The sequence below is a fragment of the Chinchilla lanigera genome, unplaced genomic scaffold (genome assembly GCF_000276665.1).
Source record: "Chinchilla lanigera isolate Chin_1 unplaced genomic scaffold, ChiLan1.0 scaffold00066, whole genome shotgun sequence".
Classification (NCBI taxonomy): domain Eukaryota; kingdom Metazoa; phylum Chordata; class Mammalia; order Rodentia; family Chinchillidae; genus Chinchilla; species Chinchilla lanigera.
This window is the reverse complement of record NW_004955467.1, coordinates 6,833,581-6,855,513: the sequence shown is the minus strand read 5'-3', so window position 1 is coordinate 6,855,513 and position 21,933 is coordinate 6,833,581. Positions and strand designations below refer to the sequence as shown.

Here is a 21,933-nt window from a genome sequence, read left to right as displayed (position 1 = left end):
GGAGGTGATGTGGAGGGATTCACCGTCCCAGGCTTTAGCTGGCCTGTCTTTTAGTGAGATTTATTTAAAGCACTGTGTATGTTGTGAGCAGAAGGCGCAGGGACATTAGATCCAAACGGGGTCCTCAAGGAGCTCGAGATGTGCTCAAGAAATGACCACATGTGAAAGAATTCCAGTGTGGGAAGTCAAAAGAGGGACAGTACTCACAAGGAGAGAAATCAAAGGATACAATAGCAATGAAATATAAAGCAATAGGAAGTGCTCCTTCCAATGGATTTTAAAATTGAGAATAGAGAGCAGAAAGCTATTCTGCAGGCAGGGAAGCTACAAAGAGGGCTGGTTATAGACAGTATGTGGGTAACGCTGGAGCTTCTTCTAACGCAGCCAACCCTATAACCAGGCTTGGCTTGGGGCGGGGAGAGGGAGAGAGAGAGAAACAGACACAAAGAGAGACAGAGAGGGACAGAGGCAGAAAGAGACACAGAGAGAGACGGACACAGAGAGAGACAGAGATAGAGAGAGAGAGACAGAAACAGAGACAGAGAGAGAGAGCGACAAAGACAGAGAGAGAGAATGTGAGCCAGTAGGGGCAGTCAGGGAGCGCTGGGGTTTGGATGTGCTCCTGCGCAGGAAGTCCGATCCCCAGTGTATTGGTACAGGGAAGTTGTAGATGCTTCAAGATCTGGATCCACCTGCTCACATGCATAATTTCACCCTGACTCTGCCTCTTAGTTTCCAGTACCATGGAGTAAGGAGGCCTGTGTACAGAAAATCATACCATGAAGACCCTTTGGTACAATCCATCCGTACATTTAGGTCTAAACCATGTCAGATGGACTGGAAGCTTGCTGTAAGATTTGGGATGGACGATGCGAATTTGAGTGGTGGCACAGCGCTCTTACCAAGCTTCAGTGATGCTGGGTCTGAATGGCTCCTCCCACCCCAGTTCATATGTTCAAACTTAATCCCCAGGGCAGTGCTGTTGGGAGGTGTGGCCTTTGGGAGGTGACTAGGTCACAGGACTCCTAGAAGAGACTGGTGTCCTCATCAAAGAGGGTCCGAGCGAGCTCCCCTGTGCCTTCCGCCCTGTGAGAACTCCGCGTGAAGGTGCCATCCATGCAGCACAGTGTGAGCCTCGCCAGACGCTGAATCTGCTGGCACAGGGATCTGGACCAGCCCGGGTCTCAGAACGGTGAGCAATGAATGTCTGTTGCTTATAAATCACTCAGTGCATTAGTGACAACAGCCCCATGAGGTAAATGACACATGATTTGCATGAAAATGAGCACAGGGTTTTGGTTTAGGACAGCAATGGCGAACAGCGATGACCAAGGGTCCAAACTGCAACCACAAACCCACTTCTTTATCACAAAGCGCCAACACTGCAACGAAACCCGAATGCTTTTCTGCTGGGGCAATGTTCAGGCGACTTGGCTCACAGAGAGAGGGCTCTGCATGCCTGCTGCGGCCTGTGCCATAGGTTTACCTCCACTGGTGTAGCACACACAGTGGGTTTCTCACGGGACAGGAGGACACGGGGGCCTCATGTGCGCCAAGACCAGAGGGTCACCAGATACCTTCGACTTTGAGACTGTCTCAATATTGCTGGCCATGTCATCGATCTCCATTTTCAGCTCGCTCTTCTCCTTCTCCAGCTTCTGCTTGACCCGCTGCAGGTTGTCAAGCTGCTCCCCGAGCTCGGCCACACTGTCCGCGTGCTTCTTCCTCAGGGTGGCCGCAGTGGCCTCGTGCTGCAGGGTCGCTTCCTCCAGGTCCCTGCGCAGCTTCTGAAACTCCGCCTCCCGCTTCTTGTTCATCTCAATCTGGGCGGAAGTGGCCCCGCTGGCTTCTTCTAGTCGTTCACTGATCTCCTCCAGTTCCCGGGTCAGGTCTGAACGCTGCTTCTCAATCTTGGCTCTGAGTGCGTGCTCAGCTTCGATTTCCTCCTCCAGCTCTTCTGTGCGAGCCTGAAAGAGTGATCAGGAATGTTGTCTGTATCAGGAATCAGGAATGTTGTATCAGGAATGTTGTCTGGGGCAGGAGCAGCCCACTTTGGGAGGGGCTGAGCGCTGAGGAATGGAGGGCCACCGCCCAGAGTGAGGAATACATCATAACAGTGAGAAAAACAAACACACTCTGGAATAAGCTAAGTGTCCATGAATAGGGGACTGGCCAGCTCCATTGTGATGCAGACTGGCTGTAGAAGTCTATGAAGCCTTTAGGTGCTGATCCACGCCTACGACAGATAATGTGTCCAATGTGTTGGTAAATGAAAGAAGTAAGTTGCAAAACTATATTCTTAGTGTGAAAATATTTATGCTAAACATACAAAGAAACAAGAAATATATATTCTAAATATTTCTTGTGGCTCTAAATGTGTACATGGATATATAGGAAAAGATACAGAGGACACAAACTGAAGCTGACTGTTCCTTCTGAGAGGACTGGGAGCATCTGGACTTAGGGAAAGTGGTCAACGCACCTTTATCAATAATCTTTAGCCTTATTGGTAATAGTTTGATTCTTTTTAAGCAACTATGCTCATACGTTATTTAGAAAATTAAGATATTAACAAAACATGGTGATGCATGCTTGTAATCCCAGCTACTGGGAAGACTGAGGCAGGAGGGCAAATTCAGCAAGGACTTGTCTCAAAATAAAATATTAAAAAGGGCTGGGGTGTAGCTTAGCATTCTGTGGGTTCTATCTCCAGTGAAAGAAAGAAAAAAAAAAAGAAAAAGAAAAAAGTTGGCTATGGTGACATGCATCTACTTAGGAGGCTGAGGCAGAAGCATTGCTTGAGCCTAGGAGTTTGAGATCAGCCTGGGCAACATAGTAAGGTCCTATCTCAAAAAAAAATGTTGGGGGCGGACAGGTCATTCTTTCCAGCTCCAGCAGGAGGAAGAGAAGAAGCAGCCCGAGAAACAAAGGGGAAAGAGCAGGCATGAGCACTCGCACAGGGGTTTGTATGACTGGGGCGTTCTGACACTTTCACCTGCAATTCTTTTATCTTCTTTTGCAACTGCAAACTGTGAACTTGTTCGTCTTCGATTTTGGTTTGTAACTGACTGATTTCAAACTCCTTCCTGCAAATAGATTTTCAAGAAGATAAAAGTACACGAAATACAAGTCTCTTAAGGGCAAGGGGTGGAAGTTGGCTGCTCAGGCTCAGAGAGAGATAGAAAATGGTATACACTAACTTCTTCAATTTTTCTTCCATCTGTTGCTTGTCATTTTCTAGGTCCAAGATGGACTCCTGGGACATTTTCAGGTCTCCCTCCAGTTTCCTTTTCACTCTCTCCAGGTCTGTGCGTAGTTTTCTCTCCTGTTCCAAGCTGCCTTCAAGCTGGGAAGACATGGGCAGAAGAAGAAAGGCTGGGACCGAATGGGAAACAGAACTCCCCCTTCTGCCAAGGCAGCTGCACACCTGTCTGGGCTTCTGGGATCTGGTCCAGGGCTTGCCAGAAGCTTCTAGGCCAGGGAAGATAAGAGTCTTCCCTGCCTCCCCTTCTTGTGTCCTCTAGCCAAAGGACCCCAGGAGGCTGGGTTCTCTGGGGGCCTCCAAGCTCCCCTTTCTATGTTGTTCAGCTGATTCCCATGCGGGCTGTCCTAAGCATATTCCTATAAAAATGTGACGCCCACGGGTGCATGGTCTTGTTCAGAACAGGAACAAGTCTGTGAGCTACACCCTGCAGTCCAGGCACACATCAGAGCCCACGCTGTGCAGCTGTGGGGAGACTGAGGCGAGGGATCCACGTGCTTCTGTGTGCACGCGTGGGCCCAGGGAAAGGAGGGTGCGGGGAAGAGGCACGCTGACTCCGGCGTCAGAAAAATTAAAGAGACTTATGAAGGAAAGTTCTAGCCATGACTGTGAGTAAAGCCAGAAAACTTCCAGTCTGGCTCGAACATCAAGAACAGTGCAATTCTCTGATAGGGGAAAATAGTAATTTTCATAGCCACAAATACATTTTTCTTTCTGGCAGTTCTGGGGATAGAGGCCAGTGCCTTGCACAGGCTAGACAAGCGCTCTGCCACTAAGCCACACTCCCAGCTGGGACTGATCCTTCCTAACGTTACAACAGGACTGGGGGCTTTGGAAGCCAAAGGATCGATGCAAATAATAATGAAGATAAACATCTTAGCGGCTAATGTTTTCCTAAAAGCATTGTATGTGTGAGCCTTTGTTAGAAACTCTTCAAGGCAGAGCTGTTTGTAACCCATGTGACAGGATGGAAACTGAGGTTTCACAGGGTTAGCTGTTCTGTTCATCCTGCCAGGTTTGCTTGAGGGGAGGACAAGACTGAGATCTGAACTCAGGGCCCGGATTCCAGGACCTGAACTCTGCAGCCTCGAGGCCTGTCCACCTCTCCCTCGCCTGCCCCTCCAGTAATGAACACTGAGGCAGAGCAGCCCCATGGCCTCACATCATCTGTCTGCTGCTCGAGCTTGACATTGATTTTGATCAGACCGTTGACTTTATCTTCTTCAACCTGCAGGTCGTCCAGCGTTTGCTGATGGGCCTCCTGTAGAGATTTCTTTTCTTTGGTCAATTTGGAAATGTTTTCTTCAAGCGCTGTCATTTCTTCAGAAAGATTCTTTACCTAGGAGAATATCAACACCAATTTAACACTGAAGCAATTAAACCCCAAGTTTCTGAAAGTAAAAGCTACTGCTGCCCCTCTTGCTGTCTCTGGCTACTGTTTATTTAACTATGGGCAGCTTCTCAGTTCTTTTTTAAATGGTGCTGAAGATTGTTGGCTCCAGGGACCTGCACACTGAGCTACACCCAGCCTTTCTTTTACTTCTCTTCCTTCTCTCTCTCTTTTTCTTTTTTTCTTTCTTGAGATGGGGTCTTACTATGTTGTCCAGGCTGGCCCTAGGCTCTTGGATCCAAGCAGTCCTCCTGCCTCAGGTTCCCAGGTAGAGGTGACCACAGGCATGCCCCAGCACATCTGGCAAGCTTCTCCGCCTGTAATCATCTTCCTTGGTCTCAGATTTTTCCATTAAAATCACTCGTTTAAGAAATGTATATTTTACAAGGAAGGACACTGTTAGATGCAAATATGCTTCCTCTGAAGGATAATACATCAATCTATATTCACTCACAATACATTGCAGAAATATGCCGTTCATGTTCATTCATGCAGGCCAGAAAGGGAAAGAGAGGCAGGAGATGCTATGCAAGGAAGTCCGGAAAGAGGTCCTGCATTTTCGGGATGCGGCTTGAAGGTACTAAGCACGGAGCTATAAGGCATTCAGGGGAAGCCTTCTTCATGCACAGTAGGCTTTGGGAGTGCTTGCCTCTTCACTGGGTGCTGAGCCGGCTATGAACACCTCTCTCTCTTCCTGTCCCTTCTCTTTCTTTCCCCCTCCCTTATCCCCTCTTTTTCTCATCTCTCCCTTTTTTCTTTCTTTTTCTCCTGCGCTTCCCCTTCTCCTCTCCTTCTCTTTTTCTTCCTCATCCTGCTCCTCCCTCTCTATCTGTGTCTGTCCCTGTCCCTGTCTCTCTCTGAGCTGGGGATCCAGCCCAGGGACCTTGCTAAGTTGTCCGGGCTGGGCTAGAACTTGCAATTCTCCTGCCTTAGCCTCCGAAGTGGCTGGGATTTCAGGGATGCACCACCATGCCTGGTGACATCTGTTTTTAACTTGGATATTTTTGAAGTGTTATCAACAAAGACAAGAAACGAGATTTCACATCAAGCCTGGATTTATGGCTTCTTAGAAAATCAGAAGCTCTCAAAGTACTGGATTCACATTCCCACCTGCCGGCAGTTGGCGGGGGCTGAGTCACGGCTGCCACCTGTGAACAGGGCAGTGCTTACCACAGTCCCTGCCCCTCGCTGTCATCTATTTCCGTCTCACCCAATTGCCCATCTAAGACTGGCTCTGACTGTCCACTGCCATTGTCACCCTATACCCAGCAGACCTCACCCCTTCCTGCACCTCGCGGGCAGCCATCATGGTGTGAGTCCTGCATGCACTTCCACATGTCTTTGCTAACGTGGAAGGCCGTGCTGTGTGCAGGTGATTTCTGTGGGCACAAACACCACCATGCTGGACATTTCCCTTTCTTACCTTTCTCTGCACTTGGCACGGGATGCTCAGTATCCATCCCGGTCACCCTCTGCGCACAGCCTGCTGCCCACAGCGGCTGCTCTGTACGCCCTGGTGTGCACCCACCACGCCCTGTGGACCTGACCCCACCTCAGCTCTGCCCCGTAAGCAGTGCTACCACAAAGTCCTCCCGCATGTCCCCCTGTGAACTGCAGGAAGTTCTTCGTCCTGAGCAGAATAGCTGGACTGTAGGATATGTAAATTCTGAACTTGACTAAATAATTCCAAATGACCTTCCCGAAGGCAGCCGCAGTCTGCACCCTTCCAGTGCATGAGGGTCCTGAAGCCCCCTCCCTGCCCATCCTTGATGTCATGCAGTTGTCTGCCTCCTTCCTGATCTGCAGGCATTTGCTTGCTCTGCCTGTACCAGGCGCTATGAGAACCAGCAACGGATGGGAAGCAACTGCCTCCTGAGGACATGCTAGAAGTTCACGGTCCAACAGGGAGGACTGGGAAGAGCCTGGGAGCAGGAGAACAAGGCAGAGGCACCTCAACACCCTTCCGCTTGGTTCCTGCCGCTCACTTCCAGACCACGCTGGGTGGATGTGGCTCCTGCCCCCACCTTGCTCCTCCTCACAGGGAGACCTTCGGGCCCTCAGCTGCACCCACCTTGTTCTCTGTGGCATGCTTCTCCTTTTCCACTTTTGTCAGGGTCAGCTCGAGGTCATCGATGTCTCTTTTGAGAGAGGAGCATTTGTCTTCCAGAGTCCTTTTCTTGGCCACCAGCTCAGAGTTGATCTCCTCCTCCTCTTCCAGCCTTTCATTCAGCTCCTTGACTTTGGCTTCCAGCTGGATCTTGCTTTTGATGAGTCCCTCGCACCGCTCCTCAGCATCCATTAGATTCTCGGTTTCCTGAAAGAATCAGGTCATTGTAAGTTTTGAGCAGAACTCTTGGCAAACCCAGGAAAGAAAGGGCTTCACACTTTAAAAGCCCATTATCGGCTTGGAGAAGCAATTCCAAACTCTGGAGGGCCAAGGCAGGAAGACTGCAAGTGCAACTCCTGCCTGAGTGATGCAGGGAGACCCTATAGCAAAATAAAAATAAAAATGCTGGGGATGTAGCTTAATGGAAACAGCTTCAGTTCAACCCCTAGTACTGCCCGGCTGGGGAGGGGGGCAGCACATTATCTGGTTCTAAGCCAAGGAGTGGTGACACATACATACACTCACATGAGTGTGCACATCTATATACCAACTGTACTGTTCAGGAGGGTTGCTGGAGATGGCACCCAATATCTGGAATGTGCTAGGCAAGTGTTCTGCTACTGAGCTACATCCCCACCCCATATGGTCTTTTTTAAAAAAAACCACATAAGATTCATTGAATAGAAATTTGCTACAGCAGGGGAGTTTATGGAGTTTCTCGTTTGTTTTAAAGAATAAAGCCTCTGCACATTCACCAAAATTTGAAGGTCTTGTCATCTCCTTCTTTCTGGGACTACTGCTTGAAAAAGGATCCATCTACTCTATGTTGTCCCAAGTTGACTAGTATTTTATTTTAAACATTGCCACTTTTTAACTTTCAACAGAATTGGGCTGCCCGTGTGAGCTTCCTGGAGCCACAGAACAGCAGCACACTGATATCACAGGAGTGAGGGATTGAACAAGCCCCGGTCTCAGAAGACTGCAGCAAATCTCCTGGTCAGGTGAAGATGAGCTAATCCTGTTCTCACAATAATCAGGCTGTGTCTTCCCATCAGAGAGTATTTTAAATGCTAGGCACACATGGCAGGGGACAGATGGAAACAGACTGGTGAGAATAAGTGCTAATGCCATTGCACATCTCTAAATTTAAGCTACCTGCTAGATATTTTACAAGCGCTAAACCTCTGACTCTTCATCAGCTGGGTATGAAGTGAAAAGTGTAACTATACCCATTGTGTAGGTAAGAAAGCTTGTCTAAAATCACAAAGCTATCAAGTTAAGGATGAAGGGGCTGAGGACATAGTTCAGCGGTACAGCGCTTGCTTAACTTAAGGCCTGGACTTGATCTCCAGGTGTGTGGAGGGTCTGGCATGTCAACGCAGTTATTTGGTTATTTGGTTCTACTCTTGCCCTCTTGCCCAGTTTTCCTGGGAAGGTGCTCCTAAGAACTGCACCATACTGATTAGCAAAGTGAAAAACAGAGTAGAAAATTCTTTGCAATAAGGCAAAGGCGAAGAAAGTATTTGAGGGCCCATTAAAAAAGGGAAAATTATAAATGTCTTCCCTCTGGGAAGTGAGACAATTATACTGCCAGAGTGCTGTACATAGCAGATGTAGCTTCATTTTTCATCTTTATTTGATAAAAATGTGTTCTCTAAAACATTTTTGGAGTATAATCATACTATTGAAAATCACATGTGGAAAATTACTCTTTCTACTTTGAATTGGGTTATTTAATTTTAATGATTTATTTTTATTGATATGATTTTTAAAACACCCCGTGAACTCCTGACAGTCTTTGCTTATAGCGACTTGCACACATCCCTCATGTCTATAGCAAAGTATGTCTAACTGTGCTATAGAAGACAGGGAGACACCAGGGACGGCACAAGTTCACTTTATGGTCGTATTTTCTGGCCTGTAAGACTTTGGCTAAGCCAGCGCCAGCCCTTTACCAGCAGGGTGGTGCTGCAATACTCTTTGTGACCGCTAGGTGACACCACTGCCTCTTGAATGCACACTTTATTGGGGTCTCAATGCTCCCCCTCCTCCTCTCTCCTCCGGAAAGAGTGTCTGTTTTGCATTCTCAGGTAGAAGATACTTACAGACTGGACCTGCAACTGGAGGTCGTTCTTTTCCTGTAGGAGGGAGACCATTTTCTCCTCCAGCTCCTTCCGGCGAGCCTCAGATCTGGCCAGCTCCTCCTTGGTTCTCTCGAAGTCCTCCTTCATTGTGGCCATCTCCTTCTCCGCCTCTGCACTCTTCAGCAAGGGCTTGATCTTGAAGTACAGGTTCATCCAGGGCCAGTGCTTGACATTCATAAAAGAGCGGATGTTGTACTGGAGGCAGAAGATGGAGTCCCTGTGTATCCGTGAGGACTCGGATTAATGAACCATAGCAAGTTCTGGTCTACTCTCCAAACCCCATCTGTCACCCAGAACCTCCATCTTTCCTGGCCAGATGGAAGGAGGTACCACGAAGATCTGCAGGTCCCAAGACCCCAGAGTAGCTCTGCAAACAGTGGACACAGGACACGGCCCACGCACAGGTCGGGAGGAAGGGAAGGTGAGGGATTTGTAGTTCTGTCCTTCACCTGGCTGCCTGCTGTACCACCTTACTGAAGAGCTCTACCCGAGGCCATCAGAGCCCTCTTCATGACCAATGCAGTGAGCATCTTTCTCTCTTGTTATTGAGTCTTTCACCCGCATTTGAGGTGTTCCTTGACTTTCCCTTCTCTGGCACCTCCTCTGCCTTTGATTTCTTGCTTTGTGGTATTTTGCCTGGTGGGCCCCCTCTGCCTGCTGAAGTGTTAATGGAATGGCAGTCTCCAGCCGCCCCACCCCCCAGTCTTTTGCCTTTAGAACTGATCTGTTTTCCTAATTCCAACCATTGCCCACATCCAGCATCGCCTACACGATGGCTCACTTCACAGTCACGTGCCTCGCAGGCACCTGAAATTTTGCTTCTCTTCCCCTTAAACTGGCTCCTTCTTTGGGATGTTTTTTTAAGAGTAGGAGGAATTTAGTGAGAGAAAGAAAGCTTCTGTCTGAGAGGGACAGAAGGGGCCCTGGAGAGTGGGTTGCCTACCAACCCCGCTTCTCAAGGCTGTGTTATTGAGCAAAGCCACGAGGCAAAGCAGGCTTAAGGTGGGACAGAACTATCATCAATCAAGAAGATTACAAAGTTTAATCACTTAGGTAACATTGATCCAGTGGCAAATCATAGGGTGGGTGTGAGGTGGGATAAAACTATGGTCAACCAATAAGTACACAACAATTGCTAGAGTAATATTGATTAAATGGGGATCAAATGAGGAAACAAGCCACTTAGCCATTGCAAGTGGCAGGGACAAGGACTTTTCAGGAAGGGGTGGGTGATGGAGGTTTGGTCCTCCACCCCAAGGTGATTGATGCCTGCTTAGAATATCAATCACGGCTGTTCATCCCTAGCGCGAGTATACGGGTGAGTACCCATTTCCATACTAGCTTTCATTGGCTTCCCTAAGCTGGATGCCAGGATGACTCCTACCACATAATGAGGCACTGTGACCGTCAGTGGGGCTAGATCTACACGGGGTGCAGGGAACCAAGGAGAATGAGCTCCCACCCACATTGCACCCTCCCTGGAACCTGACGCACACAACCAGCCATCAGTGCTGTTTCCTATCTGGAGTTATTCAAGGAGCAAGACTCATAAGCAGCCCTTCACATCATGCCCTGTTCTCTCACCTATTGACTGTGTTTTAACTCCAGTCTTTACTTGGAGACACGGCCATAACATGGTCTTGTCCCTCTCATCCCTTTCATTCATGCTCTCCCTGGCTGCCAGAGTAACCGGACTCAACCATTCCTCCCCCATGGTCCCCATCAGACAGAGAACTCCGTCCGAGCTCTTGAACTTGATGCACTGGGGACTCCCACTGCCTCCCCCTCTGCTTCAGTAAGTGACCTGCTTGTCCGTCCCCCTCCCAGACCATCTTTGCACAGGACACGCAAAGCTTCTTCTGGCAAGTTCTTTCTTCTTGCTGACCCCTGCATGCCAACTGTGATCCCTGCAAGGAGGCTGAGGGCATGTTCGCGTCGGTTCCCATCCCCCTTCCCATGCACGTGTCTCTGTGTGAGCTGCTTGAAGTCAGGGTTCAAGTCTGTGTTCTCCAGATTACCCAGCACAGGACTTCTGCTTAGTCAACGCTGCTTCAGCAAATGAATGAGAGAATGAAGGAGTAAATGGACACCCCAAGACTAAAAGCAGAAAGGGATAAGCAGCTGCTACGTAAGGAAGGAGGGTAAGGAGGAGGGAGAATCTGTGTCACCTCCTCTCCATCATCTTCTTGAACTCCACCCGCATCAGGTAGCCCCTGCACAAGGCTTGCGTGCGCGTCATCAGGGTCACCAGCTTCTCGTCCCTCATCTCCTCCAAGAGTCCCAGGAGCCCAGCTTTGAAAAACACCTGCATTGAAAAAGATACAAGCCCTGCTTAGTCTTCAGGAGGTGTCCTGGCGAGGTGGGGGAGCCTCTTTCTACCTAGCCCCAGCCCTGACGTTCAGAGCAATGGGGCAGAACCAGCAGCAATTTGTCTCTCAAGACCGCTTCTCAGTGGCACCTTATCCCTATAGTTGGACCTTCTGGGCAGTGAGGCTGCCTCTTGGAAAGTAGGTACCAGGCCCATAAGCCTCACTGACCATTTCTAACAGCTCACATCCAGGGAAGAAAGACAGGCCCGGGAAGTAACCAGAGTGTAATGGGGTCTGGCTGAGGAGAAAGTCACAGATGCAGGTGTCTCCTCATTTGCCTTTCTCTAGGTTCATCTGGGAAAGCTGGGGCCACCCTTGGGGCCTATGAAACCCACCCTCCTCAGCAGCAGAACTCCTCTGTCCTCATGATGTTCAAGGAAAGACAGCACCCTCTGAACTAGCAGGGATCCCAGCTTGTCTCTTTCTGGAAGGTAGGGCTTTGGAGGCAGGTCAGGACTGACAGGCCAGGAAGTCAGCCTTTGCCACTTGATGATTATTCTTTGATTTATCTATTTATGTGACCTTGAGCACTGACCTTGGCCTCTGCTGTCTCCATTAACCTTCCTTTCCCAAGAACTCAAGGTAAACACCCACCTTATCACCATCACCTTTACCTCTTCTGTGAGGAGTCTATTAAATATATATGGAAAGCTTTTCACAGGGTGTGTACACACGTACTAACTAGCAGCCGCTTTATTAGTTATAATTATTCTTCTCCACTTATCACTGCCCCTCCCTGCATTCTGTTTTATGTTCTCTTCCCCCACTAAGTCTTTCTTCTCCTTTAAGAATCTCTCTCTTCATTTCCCTTGAGGACACCAAAATTCTCATTGATGTTTTCCTAGACTTCTAATCTAAGCTCCAGCCACTTAAAAAACAGTGCAGAAATAGAAGCCCCTTTACCTGGCAGGACAGTTCTCTTTATCTGGGCTACCAGGCAAAGGACGGTTAGGCTGCGCGCGGGAGGGAAGAGACCCTCCCCTCTGACCAGCTAACGAACCAGCGGCCAGGGCTGTGGGACAGTGCCAGCTTCGCCTGTCTCACCTTGGTGTGGCCGAACCGGTACTGCTCCCGGTCCACATCAATGGAGTTTAGGAGCTTCTCCGAAGCATTTTTGCTGTCAATAAATTGCCCTTCGGGGATGGCACTGGCATTGAGGATCCGGTACCTGTAGAGAGGGGGCAACAGTCCTGAGCAAATTTAACCTTTGGGAATGGACCTATATCTGAGAATAGGCTTTCTGGAACCTTCTCCCGTTCCAGCCTTAGAGGAAGTAGAATACTATACAGCTGGCCTAGGAGTGGGAGATTTCCAGGAGTGCATTCCAGACAAAGAGGACAAGGCAGAGGGAGAAGAACATGAAAGAAGCAATCCTAGCCTAAGAACACACAGCTGGAATTTTGTTTCAGAGGAAATGGTTCTTATCTGACTTGGAAGAACCTCAAAATCACCTGTGACCTGCAGACACTGATACTCCTGCCTCTGGAGGGCGCTCTCCCGTCTCCACAATGGACAAGGCCTGGACTTCCGGACCCAGATGGCACTCAGGAGGAGAGAGCTGATCTAGAGCAGTGGGTCTTATTTGGTCCCACGGGAGCATCTGATGACATTTTTTATTGTCACAGCTTGGGTGAAAGGGAGGTGATTTGCTGCCATCTTTGGGCAGAGGCCAGGATGCTGCTAAATTGTAGGCCTGGATCCTGCACTGCACAGGACAGCCCACAAGAAAGGAGCATCTAGTCCTATATGCCCATAGAGGAGAGGCTGGAACATTCTGGTCTAGAATCACAGTCAGGCTAGAGGGTTTGGGCTCTGGCCTTGGGACCACTTTGGGTCGGCCCAGCACTCACTTTGGACATGGGATCAACCCTTTTGGGGAGTGTAAAAGGTGCCTCACAAGGAGAGATGCACAGCAGGGAACCTACCGCTGCTTGAAGTCAGCATAGAGGATCCGGCTGGGAAAACCTTTCCTGCAAATCCGAATGCCCTCGAGGACCCCGTTGCAGCGCAGCTGGTGCATGACCAAGTAGTGGTCCATCACACCTGGGGAGAGAGTGTCCCAGGGAGCATGTGTGTGGCCTTCTCCTGCGTGAGCTCATCTTTGATGATCTGAGCTATCACGAGCCACTTCCGCACACCCAGACTTTCATGAAAAGAGTTAGCGGCAGCTCTAAGACTGAGGGAGTTAGAGCCTACGAGTCCCACAGAGGAAAATAATCCCAACCTCTGGGGGAGACTCCAGTGCCTATAATCATGGAAACACAAGCCAAGTTTCTGATCTTTATCTTGCCCTTGATTCAATCTAGGATCTAAGAGAGATCAGAATGAGCGTGAAGCAGCCCTTGGGCTTCTCATTAGATAAACTGAAATGCCTTCCTACCTCTACAAGGATGAGGGCATAAAACATGCAGTCTGTGCCTTTCATGTGAGATGGGAAAACAGTGAAGGAGGCTGTGGTAGCAGATGGAGAAGGCTGAGGGCGGAGGAAGTGGTCACCTACCAGCTGCTTCGCACCTGCTGTGGGAAGCAAGGGCTTGTGGGGGAGGCTTGGACTTTGGGTGGAAGAAGAGAGCCCGAGGGATGAACATCAGTCAATGAGGGGGATGCTGTGGCCACTTTGGGTGACCATCTGGGTCGGGCACAGATCAGATTGGCACTGGAAACTTTCTATCTTGGGGCCGTGTGAGGGGCTAGAGGAGAGGTACTATGGGTACACGAAAACCTCTCACGGTGGGCTCCCTAAGATTGGAAGGAATGCAAAGAATGCTGGCTTTGATTTAACTTTATGGAAACTTCCAGAATATTCATAAGATTCCTTAGTTGCTGTGAGGAGGGATCATTATACAATTACACAATTTCCGAGGCTTTGCTAAGGCTGCACTGTCCAGTATAGCAGTTATTAACCATGTGTGTCAATTTCCACTGAAACTTCTTAGCTGTACCAGCTACACCTCGTGTAACTAGTGGCTGCTATATTGAACAGTGCAGATATAGAACCTTTTTGTCATTCCCCCAAATTTTATTGGACAGTGATTCTCTAGGAAAAAAACTACTGCTTAAGACCAAGGAGAAAATATATCAGAAATTCAGAAAAACTTATAGCTAGAAACTTAGAAGTTAGCTAGTCTACCTCCCATAGTTTTTTCTTTCTTTTCCTTTTTTTCTATATGGTAATGCCTTCATTTTACTAGTATAGTGAATAGAAAATACATGGATTAAATTCATGGTTTAGAACTGACATGGTTTAACATTCTAGTAGTATAAACAAGTATAGTTAAAATTACCTCTTCACATTTGCTACAAATCTTCTTTTTTGGAAAACTTCAAACATTTCTATTTCTTGGTTATCCTAGAGATATTTTCTTTATCTACAAATAAACTTTCCCATCCTTTTAAAAATACAGTATTTACATTGTTTTTTCAGGTTTGAAAACATACTTTGGTTTTATTTTATAATTTTCATTTTACATATCTCTTTGATGTAGCCCTTTATTTTAAAATTGTTTTTAACTGGTACATAAAACATAAATTGTACCTATTAATGGGATACCAGGTGATGTTTCATTGTATGCATGATTCCTACTGGTTCAAATCCCAGCTGTGCTATTTACTAAGTATGTGAACAGAGACTTTGTTTCTCAGTTTCTTAATTTGTAAAATATGGAAAATAATAATATCTACATTAATAGGCTATTGTACAGATCCAGTGAGTTAAAATAAGTAATAAGGTTAATTCTCATTTTTTTTTTTGTACCAGGAATCAAACTCATGACCTTGCGCTCGGCAGGCAGGCGCTGTGCTGCTGAGCTATATCCCTGGCCCTAGTAATAAGGTTAAAATAGGTCCTGACCCACGCAAGGGGCCCAGTAGATACTTTTTACTGTTGCAACCACGCATGGCCAAAGACAGGGCTGAGGCTTAGATCAAGAGCCTGAGCAGGGAGCAGAGGCGTATTAAGGACAGTTATCCTTTCACAACAGGAAGGAAACCTGAAGCCCATCATTCGGTGATAGAGAGACCAGAGCTGCTGTTGTTCTTGCCAAACTCTGCACCTTTTGGGGCTCTGTCCACTCAGAAGGGGAGACTTTTTCTCATCCTGTAGAGACATCTTGTGGGGTTGTGGGACCCTATGGGAGGGAGACTGAAGCCTCATGAGCTGAAGGCAGTTGTAGAGCTGAGGCTGGACCCGCTCATCTGTGTGGACTCAGAAGAGGGCTTGGAAGGGCAGAGGCCAGTGATGCTGCTCAAACTGCACAATGCACAGGCCAGCCCCACCCTAAGGGGCCGTCTCCAGCGTGACTTGTGGGCAGGAAGTGATCCCACCAGGGGGTTCCTAAGGTGTTAGTGTGCTGTTCTGTTTCTCAAAGTGGGAATAACAACAGGGAGGTGCCAGAGTAAAGGAGAAACAAACACAGAGGAAGAGGCAGGGATCTCACTGAGATTCACTTCCCCTCCCCAAATAGAGGGAAAGTTTGCACCCACAGAGGTCCAGTTCACCCTCCTGCCTCCTGGTCCTCAAGGCCATCTGCTCTGTGGAGGAGGCAGGGCACAGGTCCTTCTGATTTACACAAACGTGTGCTCAGCAACAGCAGCAACTGGTCTTTTCGTAACAAAACCCTAACATACAACAATTTAATCCAATGCTGAACCAGGGAAAGGGCTCGGCTCCAAGCTGGAGGAGAGGCTGGCTGTGATGAACGCACGGGGAGGGGCACAGACCGCCCTACACATGCCTGTCACACAATGCACTGATCTGTACGTTTGACTTAGGCCTCAGAACTTCCGCAGAAGATGCAGTTTCATTAAATATAGCAGACCTCGTCATCTGGGGGGTTAAGGCTCTGGTTGTGCATACTATGGCTAGTAACTGACCAACAGTGTTTAGGTATGTTCACTGTGTGCTTGGCCCTGTTTGTAATGTTTTACTTGTACTTGCTCATTTAGTCTTTGTGCAGTCCTCTAATGTGGGTTAAATGGGTGAATATTTATGAAGGAGCAGCCACCTTATAAGTGTTTATTAGAGAAAGGAACAAAAATGCCATTTGTTATTCTCATTTTGCGCACAAGAAAGCTGAGGCAGAGAGAGAGCGAAAGTAGTCAGCTTAGGGTCACATGGTGAGTGAGGCTGGAATTTTTCCCCTCTTTGATCTAGCACCTCCGCTCACTGGTAATGCTGCAGGCCGGATGTCAAATCATGAGCCCTGAGCCCAGCATTTGCCATGAAACAACTTCTTTGTGAATGAATTCCTCATGGCCCTCACTCTGTGACAGTTTGTTCTCAGTGTGACAAAGGACCCTGAGAAACAGTGACGCTTAAGAATTTTTTTTTTTAATGCCTTTTGAGACAGATTCTCGCTATGCAGCTCAGGCTGGCCTTGAACTCACTTTGTAGCTCAGGCGGGCCTCGAACTCACAGTGATCCTCCTGCCTCAGCCTCCTGAGTGCTGGGGTTACAGGTGTGTGCCCCCACGCCCAGCCAAGAATCATTTTAAGAATGATTTTAAGAATATCTGTGGGTCAGGACTGAGTAACAGCAGAAGGTCTATTGTACTGCATGGTGTTTTATATCTATGTACATACGGTGTCTGATTGAAATCTTCTCATCTGTAGAATGGAGACAATGGCATGTATATTACTGAGAACTGTCCCAAAGATGAAAGATAATTGAGAAAGGATGATGGCAAACAATAGGGACTCAAAAAATAGTTGTAACTATGCTGTTTTTATTATGGGATATCTAAGACAATTATTTGCCAAATGCAGCAATTCTTAATTTTAGGGTAAAGGAATCTAATAGACACCTTTAAGAATCATAGAAAGCTAAGGATTGAATGTGTCTGTGTATACATGCATGATAATTGGCATATAATTTCACAGCAGAGGTCCCAGGCCAAATCCAGCATGATTTCAGATGAGTAATGAGTATTTTTAAAAGTAGGGATATATCCTAAACATTGTATGAGCCATACTTATACTGAGTGATTCTTTATCTGAAATTGGAATTTAACATGGCATCTGGCATTTTTATTTGCTAAATCTGGCAGCCTCAGTAACAGACTCCTTTGAGAAGTGACAAGGATGCTAAGGATTCTAACCCTTTTATACTCATGCACACACACAAGCGTGCGCGCGCTCGCACACACACACACACACAGATTTTGCTCACATTTCAGGAAGTCCTGTGCTCTTCAAATTGTGGCAAGATCGGATTGTTACTCACCAGGAGTCTTGGTCTCATTGGGAATCAGACACCGTACGAAGTGGGGGTGAGTGCTCCTTAGGTTGGTCATCAATTTGTTTAAGTTTTCCTGGGACACAAACCAAAGCAAGCACATTTATCTTAGCACATGCCATTTCACTGGGCAGGAAAACCACCCAAAATGGAAAGTGCCAGAATACGAACCCTGAACACTGCAGACACTGTTTGGAAAGAGGAACCCTTTTTCTTCCCACCTTTCTTGCTTCCGCCGGAGTCACCTGGAGACAGACACAAGAGGACATGTCAGGCACAGCCCAGGGCACCCACAGCTGGGCTCTCTAAAGTACATCTTTTAAGACCAGAAGCAGGAGTTTTTGTTTCCTTTGGATAGAAGAGACTAAAGTCCTGCGTGTTTGATTGTTTTTAATACGCCTCTAGATTATGCAGATTTGGGACACTGAACTTTCTTACCACGTTCCTGGGGTGGGTGGGATGTGAGTGACACGTAAGTGTGATTCACACGAGTATGGCAAGGACAGTCCTTCCTTGTAGAAGCCAGACCTGGCATCACACTGAGTAATGGAAAGAGATGTCCTTCTCGGTGATTTTAGGTTCTTTTATGCGTTTACCTCCTTTTACTCTTGAATTACTGTTTGTCTTTTAGTGAGGAGGTAACTGAAATTAATATTAAATTTTCTCAAGAATACTTGCTCTACAAGCTGATTTTTTTCTTGTTTAAAAATAAATCAATTTGCCACCTTCATCTGGAGTCAGTGATATTTGATCTACTTTTTCTGAATAACTCACTTTCTTATTTAGCTTTTGATGCTTAATCCAGATTGAGCCTGTACACAGTGCTATGTACCACCTCCCCCTATAGCTTTCATTTCCCCCTCGTATATCCCCAGGGTTGAGCAGGAACGTGAGTTTGGGTCAGGAAAAAGATCCAGGAAAGCAATTTCCTCAGATCCACACTCACATCGGATTTTGTATTAAAGCCTTGGTATTGTCTCTAAGTGAGATTAAGCAATACAGTTACAGAGCTACTTTGGTCAGATTCAAGGAAAATGTTGTTCATCATTCACGTTTAAACTTGTACCATTTTTAACGTTCCTCTCCCCAGAGTACACTAGACATTAATTTTCAAATGATCTAATTATCTGGTGAATGATTATATTGCATACATTTAAAAATTAAAAGCTTTAGTATAAATATATGCATTTAAACTTCTATTCTGGCAATCATCTAAAGTACAAATATATTGTGAATCTTAAGAAACGGTCCTGGGGCTGGGGTATAGCTCAGTGGCACAGTGCCCACCTGGCAAGCACAAGGTACTGAGTTTGATTTCTGGTTTAAAAAAACAAAGCGATACTCGCTTGTGCAGCCACTGTAGAAAAGAATTCAGCAGTTCCTCAAAAGTCAAACCCAGTTATCATAAGACATAGCAGTTCTGCATCTCGGTATATATCCGAGGGAACTGACGATGTATAGCCACATAGAAATACTCTATCTAAACGTGCTTGCAGCAGCCTGATTCACAATAGCCAAAAAGTCAAGAAAATCTAAATGTCTATCAACCAATGATCAGATAAACAAAACATGGTATATTCATAAAACAGGATGTTACTTTCCTATAGAAGGGGATAAAACACTGGTGTGTGTGCACTGTCTTCAAATCTTAAAAATATAAGCCTGAGTAAAAGAAGCCAGACAAAAAGATTATATGGTATATAAATCAGTTTGTATGAAATTTCTTTTTTGGTACTGGGAATCAAATTCAGGATCTTGCACCTGCCAGACAGGCGCTCTGCCGCTGAGCTACATCCCCAGCCCTGTATGAAATTTTTAGAATAAGCAAATCCATAGAAACAGAAGATAAGCTAATGGTAGCCAGAGGCTGGGGACCAGAACAGGAAGTGCCTGCTCATGAATCACAGGGCTGATGCAATGAGGTCAGGGTGATGTTTGCAGAGCACTGTGCTTTTTTTTTTTTTTTTTTTTTTTTTTTTGGTACCAAGAATTGAACTCACAACCTTGCACTTGCCAGGCAGGCACTGTACTGCTGAGCTATATCCCTGGCCCAGCACTGTGAATTTATTAAACACCACTGAATTTGGAAAGGTTTGGTTTTATTGTTTTTAATTATATATTATTTAAAACACTATTACAATTTTTTTTTTTTCTTTTTTTTTTTTTTTCTACCAGGAATCAAACTCAGGACCTTGAGCTTGCCAGGCAGATGTTTGTGCTGCTGAGCTATATCCCTGGCCCTTAAAAACTATAAAACAATGTGATATTATCTGCCTTGTCTCCTGAGAGGTCCGTTTTACCTCCACAGAACACAGCGTCTTAATGAAGAGGAGCGAGCCAAGTAGGGGGAAGAAAAGTGGAGTGGAGAGAGAGACAAACGCATCAAGCTCAGTCTCAAGCTGATGTCTGACTATCGGCTCCCTGAGCCGCTTTGGGCTGTGGGCAAACGCACAGAGCAAGCCAAGGGGGGAAATACTTTTACCTGCTTCTGCCCCAGCATAATTGGAAAAAAGGAAGGACAGCAACTTTAGTGAAGACTTCTGGTACAGCCCAACCACGGTCTCATTCAGCGGGTCCTTGTTCTTGTCCAGCCAGCCGGCAATGTTGTAGTCCACGGTGCCGGCGTAGTGCACCAGCGAGAAGTGGGCCTCGGCCTTGCCTTTGGCGGGCTTGGGCTTCTGGAAGTTGTTGGACTTGCCCAGGTGCTGGTCATACAGCTTGTTCTTGAAGGAAATGTCTGTTGCCTTGGGGAACATGCACTCCTCCTCCAGGATGGAGAAGATGCCCATCGGCTGGAAGGGGGTAAACAAGAGACTGTGCTCTACACTTGGGAATATATACCAATGGCTCTGTGGGCTGGAGAAGCCAAGGAGAAATCCTTGGATGCTATGACTGTGGTACCAGGAATACTTGAATACAACCTTTGTTAAAACAAGGCTTCCGGTGTGTTTGGTGCAGTGATAGAACAGTGGTAGATACAGAGGATGCGTTTAATTAATATTTGTTGAACAAAGGAACATGGAATGAAATTATGTATGATATGTATCTGTCAGCAATACATTGGAAATATCAAGTTACATATAAAAGTCATACTTTAAACCAATGAATTTCTCATTGCTACTCCAGGAAAATGTACTCATTTCAACATGACCACTGGTCAAGTGTTAAGGGAAGTCCTTTATAAAAAATGAGTGTTGGGCTGGGGATATAGCTCAATGGCACAGTGCCTGCTTAGCAAGTGCAAGGCCCTGAGTTCAATTCCTGACACCAAAACAAAAAGAGTGTCATGTCTTGTTTTCATGGTAACATTCTATCAAGAATCCCACTGCCCATGGTCCTTCCTTGGGCAAGTCAAACAGATAAAATAATGCCATAGTCCTTCCTAGGGTTCATCCATATTCTTGGAGGTAACTGAGCCTTTAGATTTTAATCACCCACCTACCTGTTCAGGTGTCAGCACAGATTCCAGGCACTTTCCACAAGCTTACCCTCCCTGCATAAGGGGATTCAGCTACCCGAATGCTCACTACCTTGAGAGGGGTTTAGGGATATCAATCTATTAGCAGAGAAGCAAGCTGAGGGTCCCAGTGAAGGAGAAGCTGACTCTGTGGAGCAGCATTTCTCTACCTTCTCGATGAGCTCGATGCAGGCAGCCAGGTCCATCCCGAAGTCGATGAACTCCCACTCGATGCCTTCCTTCTTGTACTCCTCCTGCTCCAGCACGAACATGTGGTGGTTGAAAAACTGTTGCAGCTTCTCGTTGGTGAAGTTAATGCACAGCTGCTCTAGGCTGTTGAACTTGGTGTTTTAAATACCAAAGACTTTGAGTGAGTTTGAAAATCCTCCGGAAATTCACCCAAGCAGACACAAAGTAGGGCAATTATTTGCCCACACAACTCACATCAAAGATCTCAAAGCCAGCGATGTCCAAGACCCCGATGAAGTACTGCCTGGGCTGCTTGGTGTCCAGCTGCTGGTTGATGCGGGTGACCATCCACAGGAACATCTTCTCATAGACGGCTTTGGCCAGGGCACCCACTGAGTTGGTCACCTTGAAGAAGACAACCCCCTCAACATCAAATCATTGTTTTTAAGGTTGTATTAAGTTAAACATATGAAATTGACGTTATGAAGGTCAAAAGCAGTTGACTATTAGCAATTTCATACAGTTCCACATAATATTTAATATTTCTCTGCTGGACATTTTGCCCCTTGGTGACATATCATGAAATTGCCCATTTCATGATACTCCCCTTTCTCTGATGATTATCAAAGTTTCTTACAAAGATAATTCATTCATTCATTTTCTTTCTTTCTCTCTCTCTTCCTTCCTTCCTTCCTTCCTTCCTTCCTTCCTCCTCTTCCTCCTCCTCCTCTTCCTCCTCCTCCTCTTTTTTCCTCCTCCTCTTCTCCTCCTCTTCCTCCTCCT

At 46.8% G+C, this 21,933-nt stretch overlaps 1 protein-coding gene across 1 annotated transcript in view; it reads right to left on the bottom strand.

The window, feature by feature from the left end:
* Positions 1-21,933, bottom strand: part of Myh13 (myosin, heavy chain 13, skeletal muscle) — a 56,362-nt gene that overhangs the window by 17,241 nt on the left and 17,188 nt on the right. The window contains exons 12-25 of the mRNA XM_013522112.1: positions 21,406-21,555; positions 21,132-21,302; positions 19,987-20,296; positions 17,676-17,749; positions 17,493-17,580; positions 13,198-13,315; positions 12,317-12,440; positions 11,072-11,208; positions 8,865-9,120; positions 6,724-6,966; positions 4,425-4,601; positions 3,201-3,346; positions 2,996-3,086; positions 1,578-1,967 (exon numbers count right to left, since the gene is read on the bottom strand). Coding sequence (XP_013377566.1) covers positions 1,578-1,967; positions 2,996-3,086; positions 3,201-3,346; positions 4,425-4,601; positions 6,724-6,966; positions 8,865-9,120; positions 11,072-11,208; positions 12,317-12,440; positions 13,198-13,315; positions 17,493-17,580; positions 17,676-17,749; positions 19,987-20,296; positions 21,132-21,302; positions 21,406-21,555 — 2,475 coding nt within the window. The remainder of the gene's footprint in view (positions 1-1,577; positions 1,968-2,995; positions 3,087-3,200; positions 3,347-4,424; positions 4,602-6,723; positions 6,967-8,864; positions 9,121-11,071; positions 11,209-12,316; positions 12,441-13,197; positions 13,316-17,492; positions 17,581-17,675; positions 17,750-19,986; positions 20,297-21,131; positions 21,303-21,405; positions 21,556-21,933) is intronic.